This window comes from Pseudophryne corroboree, chromosome 11, assembly GCF_028390025.1.
Source record: "Pseudophryne corroboree isolate aPseCor3 chromosome 11, aPseCor3.hap2, whole genome shotgun sequence".
In the NCBI taxonomy this organism is placed as follows: Eukaryota; Metazoa; Chordata; class Amphibia; order Anura; family Myobatrachidae; genus Pseudophryne; species Pseudophryne corroboree.
The window spans coordinates 130704826-130719408 of NC_086454.1; the positions used below are offsets into that span (position 1 = coordinate 130704826).

At 45.8% G+C, this 14583-nt stretch overlaps 1 protein-coding gene across 1 annotated transcript in view; it reads right to left on the reverse strand.

The window, feature by feature from the left end:
• Window positions 1-693: 693 nt before the first annotated feature.
• The window catches only part of LOC134968678 (solute carrier family 25 member 45-like), a 45336-nt gene continuing 31446 nt past the window's right edge, over window positions 694-14583 (reverse strand). Inside the window, exon 4 of the mRNA XM_063944196.1 lies at window positions 694-962. Coding sequence (XP_063800266.1) covers window positions 694-962 — 269 coding nt within the window. The remainder of the gene's footprint in view (window positions 963-14583) is intronic.

The window sequence follows — 14583 nt, forward strand, 5'->3', positions numbered from 1 at the left end:
TCTGCCGTAATGTGTAAAAAGGGGGATGCTGTCTGCCGTTATGTGTAAAAAGGGGGACGCTGTCTGCCGTAATGTGTAAAAAGGGGAATCTGTCCGCCGTAAGGTGTAAAAGGGTCTCTACCTGGTGTAGTGGTGCTACTGTGCGGCGTAATTTGAATAATGGAGACTACTGTGCACCGTTTTATGAATTGGTATTATTTTGTGGCCACACCCCTTCCCCATGAAGCCACGCCCCTATATATTTTTGCACGCGCCTACGGCGCGCACTGCCCCTGTTTTGCATGCAGGGGTGGGGCTCCGATGCTGTTTATTGCACACGGTGCTAAAATGTCTAGTTACGGCACTGTTGCTAGGTATCCATTACTCTGGCCCTGAGCAGGTCCCCCTCACCAGATCCTCTCCAGGGGTGAGGGGGTGGACTTGGATGGGATGAGAGGGGGGGGGGGGGGGGCAAAGCATTTTGTCGCACCTGGGCCCACCGCTCGCTAGTTCCGCCACTGAACTCTACCTATTAACTGCACATCAGGAAACTTATTGCACACCCATCGTACAGTCTCAAATCATTTGACCATTTCCCACTATTCTACTCTTTACCATCATTTATCCACTAACCCTTGTCATGTATCGGCTAGGGTGCGATTTCTTGGTTTATTACTAAATATCTAAGTATCTTGCAAACAATTCAACTTCCATTCATCGTAAGATTTGAAGAAGCTTTTCGTAGCTGAGGAAAGTCACTGCATTAACAGGAAAGGCACGGAGACTATTGACTGTGAGTCCTTTTAACAGCACCTTAGCCCCTTCTTGTTTAATGCTCTTGTAAATACAGTCAAATATTCCCTGATATTGGACACTATACATCCCATCCATCTGCAAGCGAGACTTCAAAACATCCATCGGGTTTGCCGCTGCCCATCCCACAGTTCCTGCACAGCCACCAGCAAAAAGCATAGTCCATGTATCTAGAAGCATGAAAAAACATAGGTGCATCAAATATTTTTATATTCTGATTAGGTGTAACATTGTTTACTGTACGTGCAACGAAATGTCTTGGTGTAACAGTCGAACTGTGGTAAAGTTAATAGCACTGGTGACTAAATATGCAGTAATAATTATTATTATACTTTGATCTTTAGCTCAGTTCTATTAGGAAGACAGTAAAGACACTGACACAAAATTAAAATGTACATAGGGAAAAGAGATGAAAGATCTAATGAAGCAAACAGAAAGAAAACATGACTTTATATTTTTATGTAATTATTGCTTACTACATAAATTAGCACAACAACAAAGATAACATAGAAAGAGAAGGGAGGATGTTGGGGGAGGAGGAGTAAAGTGGGCCGGACGGAATGTGAATGGAGATGAGCGGCGGGATATAATGGAGCCTGAGATCGCTGGAAATACAGGATGCCAGTCGATCTCCAAGGTTTTTTAAAATGGGCAATCACTTGCAAGGCATTGTTTTAACTTGCAAGTGATTTCCCATATAAAAAAACATCTGAGACCAGCCGGCATCCTGCACCTCCGAGCGATTTCGGACTCCATTACATCCTGCCGCAGATTGGAGTTTTAAGGGGTTGAAGTCTATGTATGTGAGACAGAGGAGTTTGACTTTAAACATACAATTGAAGTGATAAGCGTTTAGAGGGTTACCCAAATTGCCAAGGTACCTTTGAAAAAGCTGCTAGCTGATTGCAGTGAAACACGTCAGGTGCACAGGGACCCAAGCCAGATACACATTGTTGGAAGACCGAACCACCCCCACCAAGATTCAGACCATCATTTACATTTGGAGGACTTTAATAGCAAGCTGAACCGATGATTTCTACATACCGCACTGCATGAGGAGCTCATCATTCAAAATCCAGGAGCACCATATCCTCTAGCGGTAACTTGTTACTATATGGGACACTGCTTACCTCCTAAATACCTATATATACTGGACTCTGACCAATTTGGGGGATCATTTTGGAACGGACTTTCCATCTCTAAATCTCCTTCCAATTCCTGGCAATTTGGGTAACCCTCTAAACGCTTATCACTTCAATTGTATGTTTTTATAAATCTGCATTCATGTTGCATGTATTTTATGGTGTATTCACCACAGCATTTTAGTGTTATTATTATTAAATTGTGCAAATATTAGACGAATTATCATTGTTGTTATATTATACAAATTTAGCGCAGCCTCCAACTTGCTTTTTTTGTTTATCTTGTGGGGGTGACTCCCCTCTAATTTGAGGAGCTGCTTGGTGAAGCACTCAATACCTAAAGCGCCCGAGTACCTTTTGGGTAACCGAACTTCCACGAGTTTCACTTTAAGTCTGGATGGGACTGGAAGCCAGTACAGTAATTGACAAATGGGTCAGCAGAGGAACAACAGTGAGAGAAGAAACTGAGTGGGAAGTGGAATTTAGAATGGATAGATTAGGGGCAAAGCAGGAGTGGGGTAAGCCAGAGAGGAATAGATGATGATAATTGTGATGATTTTGGTTCTATTGGCTTCCAGGTTCTGAAAGGTCCTGATCCTGGATACAGGAGAGTCCAAATGTGGGGAATGGAGAAAGTGCAGTCAAGGATGACACAGTAAGAGGAGAGGTTCATGTTGTAATCACAGAGGGAGAAGTGTGGAGGAGAAAGGGCCTTGTAAGGGGGAAAGACAATTAATTAATTTTTATAGATGTTAGGTTTCAGGAAGCATTTGGTTATCAATGAGATAATGGGCAATATTGGTGATGCAGTAGAGGACAGATGGTGAGAGGACAGAAGCAGAGTGGTAAATTTGAGTACATGTTGTATTGGAGGCTGAAGAAGCTGCTGTTCCCTCCAAGAGTAGATGTATAGAGGGAAAAGAGAAAAGAAATGGGACACCGGGCCAGTCCCCGCTCAGCCAGGCCTAGTGCGCCCCTCAGTGACTGTGTCCACCCATGCCCCCCCTCCCCCCAGGCTGATTCATATAAAACTGTGGCTGCTCCGATCTGAGTTTTTGCACATGCGCAGAAGCTCATTCAAGCCGATATCGTGGTGATGTGCTGTCACTGCGCCGCCCACAAAGGCACAAAGCAAATCACACATGGGCAGTCATTGCAGCCCTGACTTAGCTCCACCTCCCCAGCTCCCACACTGTCTTATCTTCACAGTGGTTGCTGAGCGCCAGGCATCATGTGAGGAGTCGGGCAAGCAAGATGGTTTCCCTGCAGACAGACAGCGGGTGGATAAGTGTACTGTGTTTGGGGGAAGAAGGGACAGCTTCTGGGAGTGCTTGGGATGCAGGAAAGCTGCCTGATGAGGGATGGGGTGGGAGTTAAGAGACAGCACTCACTAAGGCCAGGTAAGTGCTTAGGGGTGCTAAGGCCAGGTAAGGGCTTAGGGGTGGGAGGGCATTATAATAATAATAATAAAATTATCCTTACAGTACCGAGGACAAAGGTACAATTAATATAGCAGTTGACGAATTATTGTCTTTTTGTTTGCCATTATCTTATTTAAATGAAGACACAGGATGAATCATTTTTTTTGCAATATATTGTGATAATATATTACAATAAATTATTAATCCTGTGTCTTCATTTAAATAAGATGATGGTAAACAAGAAGACAGTATTGTTTATGGTTCACCTGCTACATTAATAGTACCTTGTCCTTGACACAGTGAGAGCAGGCACACAGATATAGTTATATAGTGTTATATGTACAGGGGGGAAGCTATAAAAAATTATACGTACAGGAGCCAACTACTGTGTGGGCATTACATGCATCATGTGTGAGGAGCACTACCACTGTGTAAGGGGCACTAGTTTTGTGGGCATGATGTGTAAGGGGCTCTACTAGTTTGGGCATCACATGAAAGAGGCACTACTACTGTGGGCATAATCTGTAAAGGTCACTACTATGGTGGGCATGTGTAAGGGGCACTACTACTATGGGTATAACGTGTAAGGGGCACTACTACTGTGGGCATCACATGAAAGGGGCACTACTAATGTGGGCATTATGTGTATGGGGCACTACCACTGTGTGGGCATAATGTGTAAGGGGCACTAAACCTGTGTAGACATAATGTGTAAAGGGCACCACTAATGTTTAAGCAGGACTGTGTGGCATAATGTGCATAAGGGGAACTACTGTGTAGTGTCATGTGAATAAGGGGCTCTAGTGTGTGTTGTTATGCGTATAAGTGGTAATACTGTGAGGCATAATGTGTAAGGCGTAGTACTGTGTGACTAAACGTAAATAAGGGACAGTACTGTGTAGAGTAATGTCAACAGGGACTCTAATGTGTATAAGGGTATTACTGTGTGGTATAATGTGTAAGTATCATTACTGTGTGAAGTAATGTGAATAAGGGAAAACACTATGCATTGTAATGTGAGTAAGGGGCACTACTATGTGGCGAAATTTGAATTAAGGGTACTGTTGCATGGCTACGCCCGTTCCACGAGACCACTTCCTTTTTGCTGCAAACGCTGTCTAGTTACTGCTCCACTGAATGCTATGTGTTACAGCATTGCTCTTTGTGCTAGTACCAGTACAGTTTGTTTCTGCAGCTTATGCACCTCACATAGACCCACAATCCAATGTGCTTTGTTATATGTTTGCAAAAAGACGTGTGTGTGTGTGTGTGTGTGTGTGTGTGTGTGTGTGTGTGTGTGTGTGTGTGTGTGTGTGTGTGTGTGTACATGATCATCTATGAAATATTAAAAATAAAATTGCTATTGGTAAGTTGAAATGGTGTCACATAGTGAAAGAATAGGAAATGAGAGTGCATGTTCTTATATTTTCAATTTGATGTAACACCTAAAACAGTTACATGACTGAACTTGAGTCACATTCCTTTTCAATTCAAAGCAATATGTGAATTAAAAAAAAATCTATTTTATCTTACATGTCTAAGAACCCTATCCAGCAATACAGGTTTAACTACACGTCTGCCCCTAAGCCTGAGGCTTCTGCCCCTGACCTCAGGCATGACAGTGAATTAGGGATACTGTGTTGCATAATGTGTACTGGCAGCCCCACAATGTGACATCATGTAAACTAGGGAACTACAATGGTTCAGAAAATAAATCAGGGCACTAATATGGGGTTTAATATTAACTAGGGTTCTACTATGGTTCAGACAATGAACTAGGGAACTATTACGGGGCATAAAATGTATAACTGCTGCAACGAGGTGTCTCTCAATGAGCACTGGGACAGGTGGCAGCACGGATGGTATAATGGTTCGCATTAGTGCCTCACAGCACTGAGGTCATGGGTTCGATTCCCACCATTTCCTTAACTGTGTGGAGTTTGTATATTCTCCCCACACCTGCATGGGCTTCCTCCAGGTACTCTGGTTTCCTCCACCAATCCAAAATATACTGGTAGGTTAATTGGCTCCCGACAAATATTAACTGTATTGTGACTGTGTGTGCATGTACTGGTAGGGAAGACAAATTGTAAGCTTCAGTGGGGCAGGAACTGATATTAATGGTCACATATTCTCTGTAAAGCGCTGCGGAATATGTGTGTGCTTTATAAATAACTGGAAATAAATAAAATATTGCTGTGGTATTCAAAAAGGAGGTAATTCAGATCTGATCGCAGCAGCAAATTTGTTAACTAATGGGCAAAACCATGTGCACTGCAGGTGGGGCAGATATAACAATTGCAGAGAGAGTTAAGGACCCTAAGTACACACGTGCCAAGGTGCCCGACGGCCAATAGCTCTGCATGCTAATATGGACGAGATTGTCCATATTGGCTTGCATGTATAAAAGAGCCGGAACCAACGATGAACATGGGGCCGCGCATCGTTCATTGTTAGTGCATACACACTGAAAGATATGAATGATATCTTGTTCATTAATGAACGAGATTGTTCATATCTTTCAGTGTAATCGGCCTGTGTGTAAGGCCCATTAGATTTGGGTGGGTTATATTGTTTCTGTGCAGGGTAAATACTATCTGCTGTATTTTTATACTGTCATTTAGATTTCAGATTGAACACAACCCACCCAAATCTAACTCTCTCTGCACATGTTATATCTGCCCCCCCCCCCCCCCCCCCCCCCTGCAGTGCACATGGTTTTGCCCATTATCTAACAAATTTGCTGCTGCGGTCAGATCTGAATTAGGCCCACAGTTCTTGTTATGCCCCTGTTGTGTGTGTTCCCTTTATAGCAATTTATGTTTGCTCTTCCTGTTTATACTACATAGATTCTTCTAATCAATATTTTTATAATTCTTTTCAATTGTTTACATGGCTATAATTGCAGTGGGCTTGGCAGCTACCTATCTTTTGAAGTACATTTACATTCACTACATTATATTACTCTTCCACTCAGCGCCCAATTGTTCTTTTAGTGGAAGAGCCTGTTTGTTTCCATTATGGACAAGGAGCTTGATAGTTTATGCATGTCAAATCAGTGCATTGTCTGATTGAATATGGGGGGTAATTCCAAGTTGATCGCAGCAGGAATTTTGTTAGCATGTGCACTGCAGGGGATGTGGTGTGTTCAATCTGCAATCTAATTTGCAGTGTAAAAATAAAGCAGCCAGTATTTACCCTGCACAGAAACAAAATAACCCACCCAAATCTAACTCTTTCTGCACATGTTATATCTGCCTCCCCTGCAGTGCACATGGTTTTGCCCAACTGCTAACAAAATTCCTGCTGCGATCAACTTGGAATTACCCCCATGAAGGGGTGTGCATGAAGAATGGACTCCGGGGGGTAAATTTACTAAGATGGGAGTTCTATTTAAGATGGGATGTTGCCCATAGCAACAATCAGATTCTACTTCTAATTTACTTAGCACCTTCTAGAAGGTAATACCTGGAATCTGATTGGTTGCTACAGGCAACATCCCATCTTAAATAGAACTCCCATCTTAGTAAATTTGCCCCCGGGTCTGATACTGAGGTGGGAGTGAAGCAAAAAAATAGGATTTTAATTTCCTACCGGTAAATCCTTTTCTCGTAGTCCGTAGAGGATACGGGGGTCCACATTAGTACCATGGGGTATAGACAGGTCCACTAGGAGCTATGGGCACTTTAAGAACTTGATAGTGTTGGCTGGCTCCTCCCTCTATGTCCCTCCTACCAGACTCAGTCTAAGAAACTGTGCCCGAGGAGACGGACATATTTTGAGAGAGGGATATAAAAAGATAGTGGTCAGATTCCGAACCAGCACACAAAAACTAGAGGATACTGGGGATCACATTAGTACAACGGGGATGTACCAAAGCTCCAAACCAGGTGGGAGAGTGCTGAGGTTCCAGCAGAACTGATTGACCAAACTGTAGGTCCTCGGAGGCTAAAGTATCGAACTTGTAGAACTTAGCAAATGTGTTCGAACCTGACCAAGTAGCTGCTCAGCAGAGCTGCAAAGCCGAGACACCCCGGGCAGCCGCCCAGGAAGAACCCACCGACCTAGTAGAGTGGGCCTGTACAGATTTTGGACACGGCAAACCTGCCATGGAATAAGCATGCTGGCTATTAAGCCTGATCCAGCGTGCAATTGTCTGCTTTGAAGCAGGTCACCCAATTTTATTGGGATCATAGAGAACAAACAGTGAGTCAGATTTTCTGTGACGAGCTGTCCTCTTCACATAGATCTTCAAATCCCTCATCACATCCAAGGACTTTGAAGTAGCAGAGGTGCCGGTAAACACTGGAACCACAATAGCTTGGTTGATATGAAATGCAGACACCACCTTTGGAAGAAATTGCTAACGAGTTCTGAGTTCAGCCCTATCTTCAAGAAAAATCAAATAGGGGCTTTTGTGAGACAACACCCTCAGCTCCGACACATGCCTCACAGAAGCCAAGGCCAACAGTGTGATGGCCTTCCATGTAAGAAACTTGACGTCTACATCCTGTAAAGGCTCAAACCACTCCGATTGCAGGAACTGCAACACCACACTGAGATCACAAGGTGCCGTGGGAGGCACAAAGGGCAATTGGATGTGCAGAACCCCTTCAAAAATGTCTGAACCTCAGGGAGAGAAGCCAACTGTTTCTGGAAGAAAATGGATAAGGCCGAAATCTTTTATGGGGCGCCAACGTAGGCCCACATCCACACCTGACTGCAGAAAAAGGAGAAAATGTCCCAGTTGAAACTCCACCACAGGAAAGAGACGTATTTATTTTAAATACGGTGGTAATGTTTAGACGTTACCCCCTTTCTGGGAGTGGTCTTCAGGTTGTCGGCTGTCGGGATCCCGGCGCACAGTATACCGGCACCAGAATCCCGACACCCCAACACTTTTTCTCCCTCTTGGGGGTCCACGACCCCCCTGCAGGGAGAATAAATAGCGTGGCGCACGTAGCGTGCCACAGTGCCCGCAGCATGGCGAGCGCAGCAAGCCCGCAAGGGGCTCATTTGTGCTCGCCACGCTGTCAGTATGCTGGCGGTCGGGCTTCCGGCGCCGGTATGCTGGTCGCCGGGAGCCCGGTCGCCGGCATACCCTACTACACCCCCTTTCTGGCTTTGATCAGGGTTGGAATAACCCTATCCGGGATCCCTTTCTGGGCTAGAATTTGATGCTCAACCTCCATACCATCAAACATAGCCGTGGTAAGTCTTGATAGATGACTGACCCCTGTTGGAGAAGGTCCTTGCGAAGAGGTAGAGGCCACGGGTCCTCTAGGAGCATTCCCAGTAGATCCACGTACCAGACCCTTCTTGGCCAGTCCGGAGCAAAGAGAATTGCTTGAACCTTTTCACTTTATATTCTTTAGAATATTTGGGATCAATGGGAGTGGTGGAAACATGTACAACATCTGGTAGACCCATGGAGTCACCAGAGCGTCCTCCGCCACTGCTTGCGGGTCCCTTGGCCTGGAACAATACCGCTTGAGCTTATTCTTGAGACAAGAGGCCATCATGTCAATTTGTGACATTCCCCACCGACGTGTCAAGCACCCGGACACCTCCAGGTGAAGGCCCCACTCTCCTGAGTGGAGGTCGTGTCTGCTGAGGAAGTCTGCTTCCCAGTTGTCTACTCCCGGAATGAAGATCGCGGACTACGCCACAGCTTGTCTTTCTGCCAAGAGGAGAATCTTTGTTACCTCCGACACTGCTGCCCTGCGTCGGCTTATGTACGTTACTGCCATCACATTGTTTGACTGAATCTGAATGGCTTGATCTTAAAGAAGATGCGATGCCTGTAAAAGGGCGTCATATATGGCAGAATGTTGATTGGAAAAATGGCTTCCTGACTTGACCATTTTCCTTGGAACTGTTCCTCCTGGGTAACTGCTCCCCAACCTCTGTGGCTTGCATCTGTGGTTAGCAGAATCCAATTTTGAATCCCAAACCTTCAGCTCTTGGTCAGGTGAGAAGTCTGAAGCCACCACAGAAGATAAATCCTGGCTCTTGGTGACAGACGTATCCTCTGGTGCATGTGAAGATGCGATAAAGACCATACAGTATGTCCAGCAGATCCATTTGGAAGGGCTGGATATACTGTATGGTGAAACCTTCTGTACTGCAACAACTCATAAGCAGCTACCATCTTCCCCAGAAGGCAAATGCACAGATGCACCGATGTCCGGGTTTGTCTTAGAACATCCTACACCATTGACTAGATTACCAATGATTTTTACAATGGAAGGAATATCTTCTGTTCCTCCGTATCCAATATCATCCCCAGGAAAAGAAGCCTCCGTGTTGGTTCCAGATGAGATTTTGGTAAGTTAAAAATCCACCCGTGATCCTGGAGTATTCGGGTTGAGAGGGCAATGTTGACTAACACCCTCTCCCTGGATGGTGCATTTATAAGCAGATCATCCTAGTATGGTAATATGTTCACTACCTGTTTGCGGAGGAGAAACATCATCTCTGCCATTACCTTGGTGAACACCCTCGGTGCCGTAGATAGGCCAAATGGCAGGGCCTGAAACTGGTAGTGACGGTCTTGTAATGCAAACCTTAGATAAGCCTGATGAGGCGGTCAAATCGGAATATTAAGGTATGCATCCTTGATATCCAGAGACACCAAGAATTCCCCCTCCTCCAGACCTGAGATCACCGCTCTCAGAGACTCCATCTTGAACTTGAACACTCGTAAGTACAGGTTCAATGACTTGAGATTTAAAATGGGCCTTACCGAACCGTCCTGTTTCAGAACTACAAACAGGTTGGAATAATAACCCTGCTTTTGCAGCTGAAGTGGAACTAGAACAATGACCTGAGTCTGTACCAGTTTCTATATTGTTTCCTGTGAAGTCATACTTGCTTCTTGAGAAGCTGGTAAGTCTGATTTGAAGAATCTGTGAGGTGGGAATTCCTGAAACTCCAGTCTGTAGCCCTGGGCTATAAGATCCCGGCATGACGTTGCCATATGTGACTGAAAAATCTCAAAATGGGCTCCCACCTGCCTGACTTCCAGGCAGTGCGGTCCACCGTCATGCCGAAGGCTTAGAGGAAGCAGAACCGGGGTTCTGTTCCTGTGAACCAGAAGTTGCTGGTTTTCTGGGTTTACCTCTATTGCCTTTGAAGGCCGTAGAAGAACCTTTGGTTTTAAAAAAAACAATTTGTGTTCCCTAATGCACACTGAGTGAGAAATAATAATACTACATAATAATCAGATAATACAGAGATCTTAGTTGCGTATATCTGCAGATATAGGGTTAAGCCCCCAGGCCGTTCGGAAAGGCGTCTCCGTCACTGGGGGTCCCTAACACTAGGTATGGGTCTGGGGTGCAGGACCCCATCACGTCGGCACAGGTCGGCTACCACAGGTCAGCACACAGGTGAAAGTTAATAGGGGTTAATAAGAAGCACATAAGTGCTATATAAGTGAAGTGCAATTAAAAGAATACAAAATATATACAAAGTGATAGGAAAAATCATACGTGTTAATATAGTGTAAGGGTGTGCCGACCTGAAGCCGCCCAGCCATACCGACACAGGGGCCACCGCACCCCACACCCACCCCATAAATAATTACATATATGTCTGGGTCTGAATGCCCAGTGTAAGGCCACATGATAATGGCTCCTACAGAATCTGAGAGCCAGCTTACCTGGAGACACCCCTAACTTCTCCAATGGCACTCTGGAGTCAGCAATCCCTCCTAATGCTGCCCCATCCATGCCTCTCTAAATACAATACACAAAATGGAAAGCTGCTCAATCAGATTGTGATGTCACTCAGGTGCTAAAAGGGAGGGGTAATTCTGTGCAAGAAAAAACTATTTGTGTTCCCTAATGCACACTGAATGAGAAATAATAATACTACATAATAATCAGATAATACGGAGATCTTAGTTGCGTATATCTGCAGCAGTGGCAGATCTTGCCAAGGGCAAGCAGGACTTTTGCCCGGGGCGACGCCTTCCGGAGGGCGCCGGCCCCATCCGGAGGGCGCCGGCCCCATCCGGAGGGCGCCGCACCATGGCAAGATCCGCCACTGTGCAGAGTGCCCCCGCGCTGTGCCTCCCCCTGCTGTGAGAAGGGAACCAGACACTACGCGTCTAGTTTCCCTTCATGGCGCTGGTCCCTCCCCCGCTGTGAAGGGAATCAGACGCTAAGCGTCTAGTTTCCCTTCATGGAGAGGGCCTTTGCTGTGCAGTGCGCGATGACGTCATCGCGCACCGCACAGCATTGTAGCACAGACGCTAGGGGTCATAATTGACCTCTAGTGCCTATGCTGTGCTATGGGGGAGACGTCATGACTGACGTCTCTCCCATAGATCCGAGGAGAAGAGCGGCGCCGGGGGGAGGTCTGCATGTCTGGAATCAGGAGCGGGGTATAGTAAGTAAACTTTGTTTGTTTGTTTTTTCATTTCCTTTCAGCTGCGCTACAAATGGGGGCGTGACTGACCATGCCCTGCATTAAGCCACGCCAATAACTTTTGCCCGGGCGCCACAAGGGCAAGAACCAGCCCTGATCTGCAGATATAGGGTTAAGCCCCCAGGCCGTTCGGCAAGGCGTCTCCGTCACTAGGGGTCCCTAACACTAGGTATGGGTCCGGGGTGCAGGACCCCATCACGTCGGCACAGGTCGGCTACCCCAGGTCAGCACACAGGTGAAAGTTAATAGGGGTTAATAAGAAGCACATAAGTGCTGTATAAGTGAAGTGCAATTAAAAGAATACAAAATATATACAAAGTGATAGGAAAAATCATAAGTGTTAATATAGTGTTAGGGTGTACCGACCTGAAGCCGCCCAGCCATACCGACACAGGGGCCACCGCACCCCACACCCACCCCATAAATAATTACATATATGTCTGGGTCTGAGTGCCCAGTGTAAGGCCACATGATAATGGCTCCTACAGAATCTGAGAGCCAGCTTACCTGGAGACACCCCTAACTTCTCCAATGGCACTCTGGAGTCAGCAATCCCTCCTAATGCTGCCCCATCCATGCCTCTCTAAAAACAATGCACAAAATGGAAAGCTGCTCAATCAGATTGTGATGTCACTCAGGTGCTAAAAGGGAGGGGTAATTCTGTGTAAGAAAAAACAATTTGTGTTCCCTAATGCACACTGAGTGAGAAATAATAATACTACATAATAATCAGATAATACAGAGATCTAGTTGCGTATATCTGCAGATATAGGGTTAAGCCCCCAGGCCGTTCGGCAAGGCGTCTCCGTCACTGGGAGTCCCTAACACTAGGTATGGGTCCGGGGTGCAGGATCCCATCACGTCGGCACAGGTTGGCTACCCCAGGTCAGCACACAGGTGAAAGTTAATAGGGGTTAATAAGAAGCACATAAGTGCTATATAAGTGAAGTACAATATATTTTGTATTCTTTTAATTGCACTTCACTTATATAGCACTTATGACATTAAAATAAGATTTCTCATTTTCCTCTGTCACTTTGTCAGGGATGTGCTGGACATCTCTAATAGCTTCTATCAAGGCCTGTATTCCCTGTGACAAAGCTGCATCCCCCCCCCCGGGTCCACTTCACCCTCCCCTGGGTATGATACATCATCATCATCGGTACCAACCTGCATGATTTGGGCCAGAGTACGCTTCTGTGGACAAATGGCATGGGTCTGAGACACTGGAATAACCACTGAATCTCTATACATCAGGTCATCAACAGATTGCCTTAAGTATTGCGTCTCCTCATTTTGGGATAATTTATTTGAAAAAAAAGAAGCAATCAATCTCTCCTTGCACAAACTGGCTCTACAGAGGCAAGATGTCCACCTCATCCTCATCCCCCGATTCCTCACCCCTTTCACTGTGTACATCCTACTCCTCACAGAGTATTAATTAGTTCCCACTGGAATCCACCATCACAGGTTCCTCCTTTCTGGAGGCAATTGCTGGTAAATGTCTTCATGGAGGAATTGATTATAATTCATTTTGATGAATATCATCTTCTCCACATTTTCTGGAAGTAACCTCCTACGCTGATCACTGACAAGGTGATCGGCTGCACTAAACACTCTTTCGGAGTACACACTGGAGGGGGGGCAACTTAGGTAAAATAAAGCCAGTTTGTGCAAGGGCCTCCAAATTGCCTCGTTTTCCTGCCAGTATACGTACGGACTGTCTGACATGCCTACAGTGATGCTGTCACTCATATAACCCTCCACCATTCTTTCAATGGTGACAGAATCATATGCAGTGACAGTAGATGACATGTCAGTAATCGTTGGCAGGTCCTTCAGTCCGGACCAGATGTCAGCACTTGCTCCTGACTGCCCTGCATCACCGCCAGTGGATGGTTTTGGAAATGTTATCCTTTTTCTGGCAGCTCCAGTGGTGGTAGAAAATGAAGGAGGAGCTGTTGGCGGGTCATGTTCCGCTTGACTTGACAATTGTCTCACCAGCAGGTCTTTGAACATCTGCAGACTTGTGTCTGCCGGAAAGAGAGATACAATGTCGGCTTTAAACCTAGGATCGAGCATGGTGGCCAAAATGTAGTGCTCTGATTTCAACAGATTGACCACCCGTGAATCCTGGTTAAGCGAATGAAGGGCTCCATCCACAAGTCACACATGCCTAGCGGAATCGCTCCGTTTTAGCTCCTCCTTCAATCTCTCCAGCTGCTTCTGCAAAAGCCTAATGAGGGGAATGACTTGACTTAGGCTGGCAGTGTCTGAACTGACTTCACGTGTGGCAAGTTCAAAGGGTTGGAGAACCTTGCACAACATGGAAATCATTCTCCACTGCACTTGAGTCAGGTGCATTCCCCCTCCTTTGCCTATATCGTAGGCAGATGTATAGGCTTGAATGGCCTTTTGCTGCTCCTCCATCCTCTGAAGCATATAGAGGGTTGAATTCCACCTCGTTACCACCTCTTGCGTCAGCTGATGGCAGGGCATGTTCATGAGTGCTTGCTGGCACTCCAGTCTTCGGCATGCGGTGGCTGAATGCTGAAAGTGGCCCGCAATTCTTCGGGCCACCGACAGCATCTCCTGCACGCCCCTGTCGTTTTTAAAAAAATTATGCACCACCAAATTAATTATATGTGTAAAACATGGGACGTGCTGGAATTTGCCCACATGTAATGCACGCACAATATTGATGGCGTTGTCCGATATCACAAATTCACAGGAGAGTCCAATTGGGGTAAGCCAATCTGCGATGATGTTCCTCAGTTTCCGTAAGAGGTTGTCAG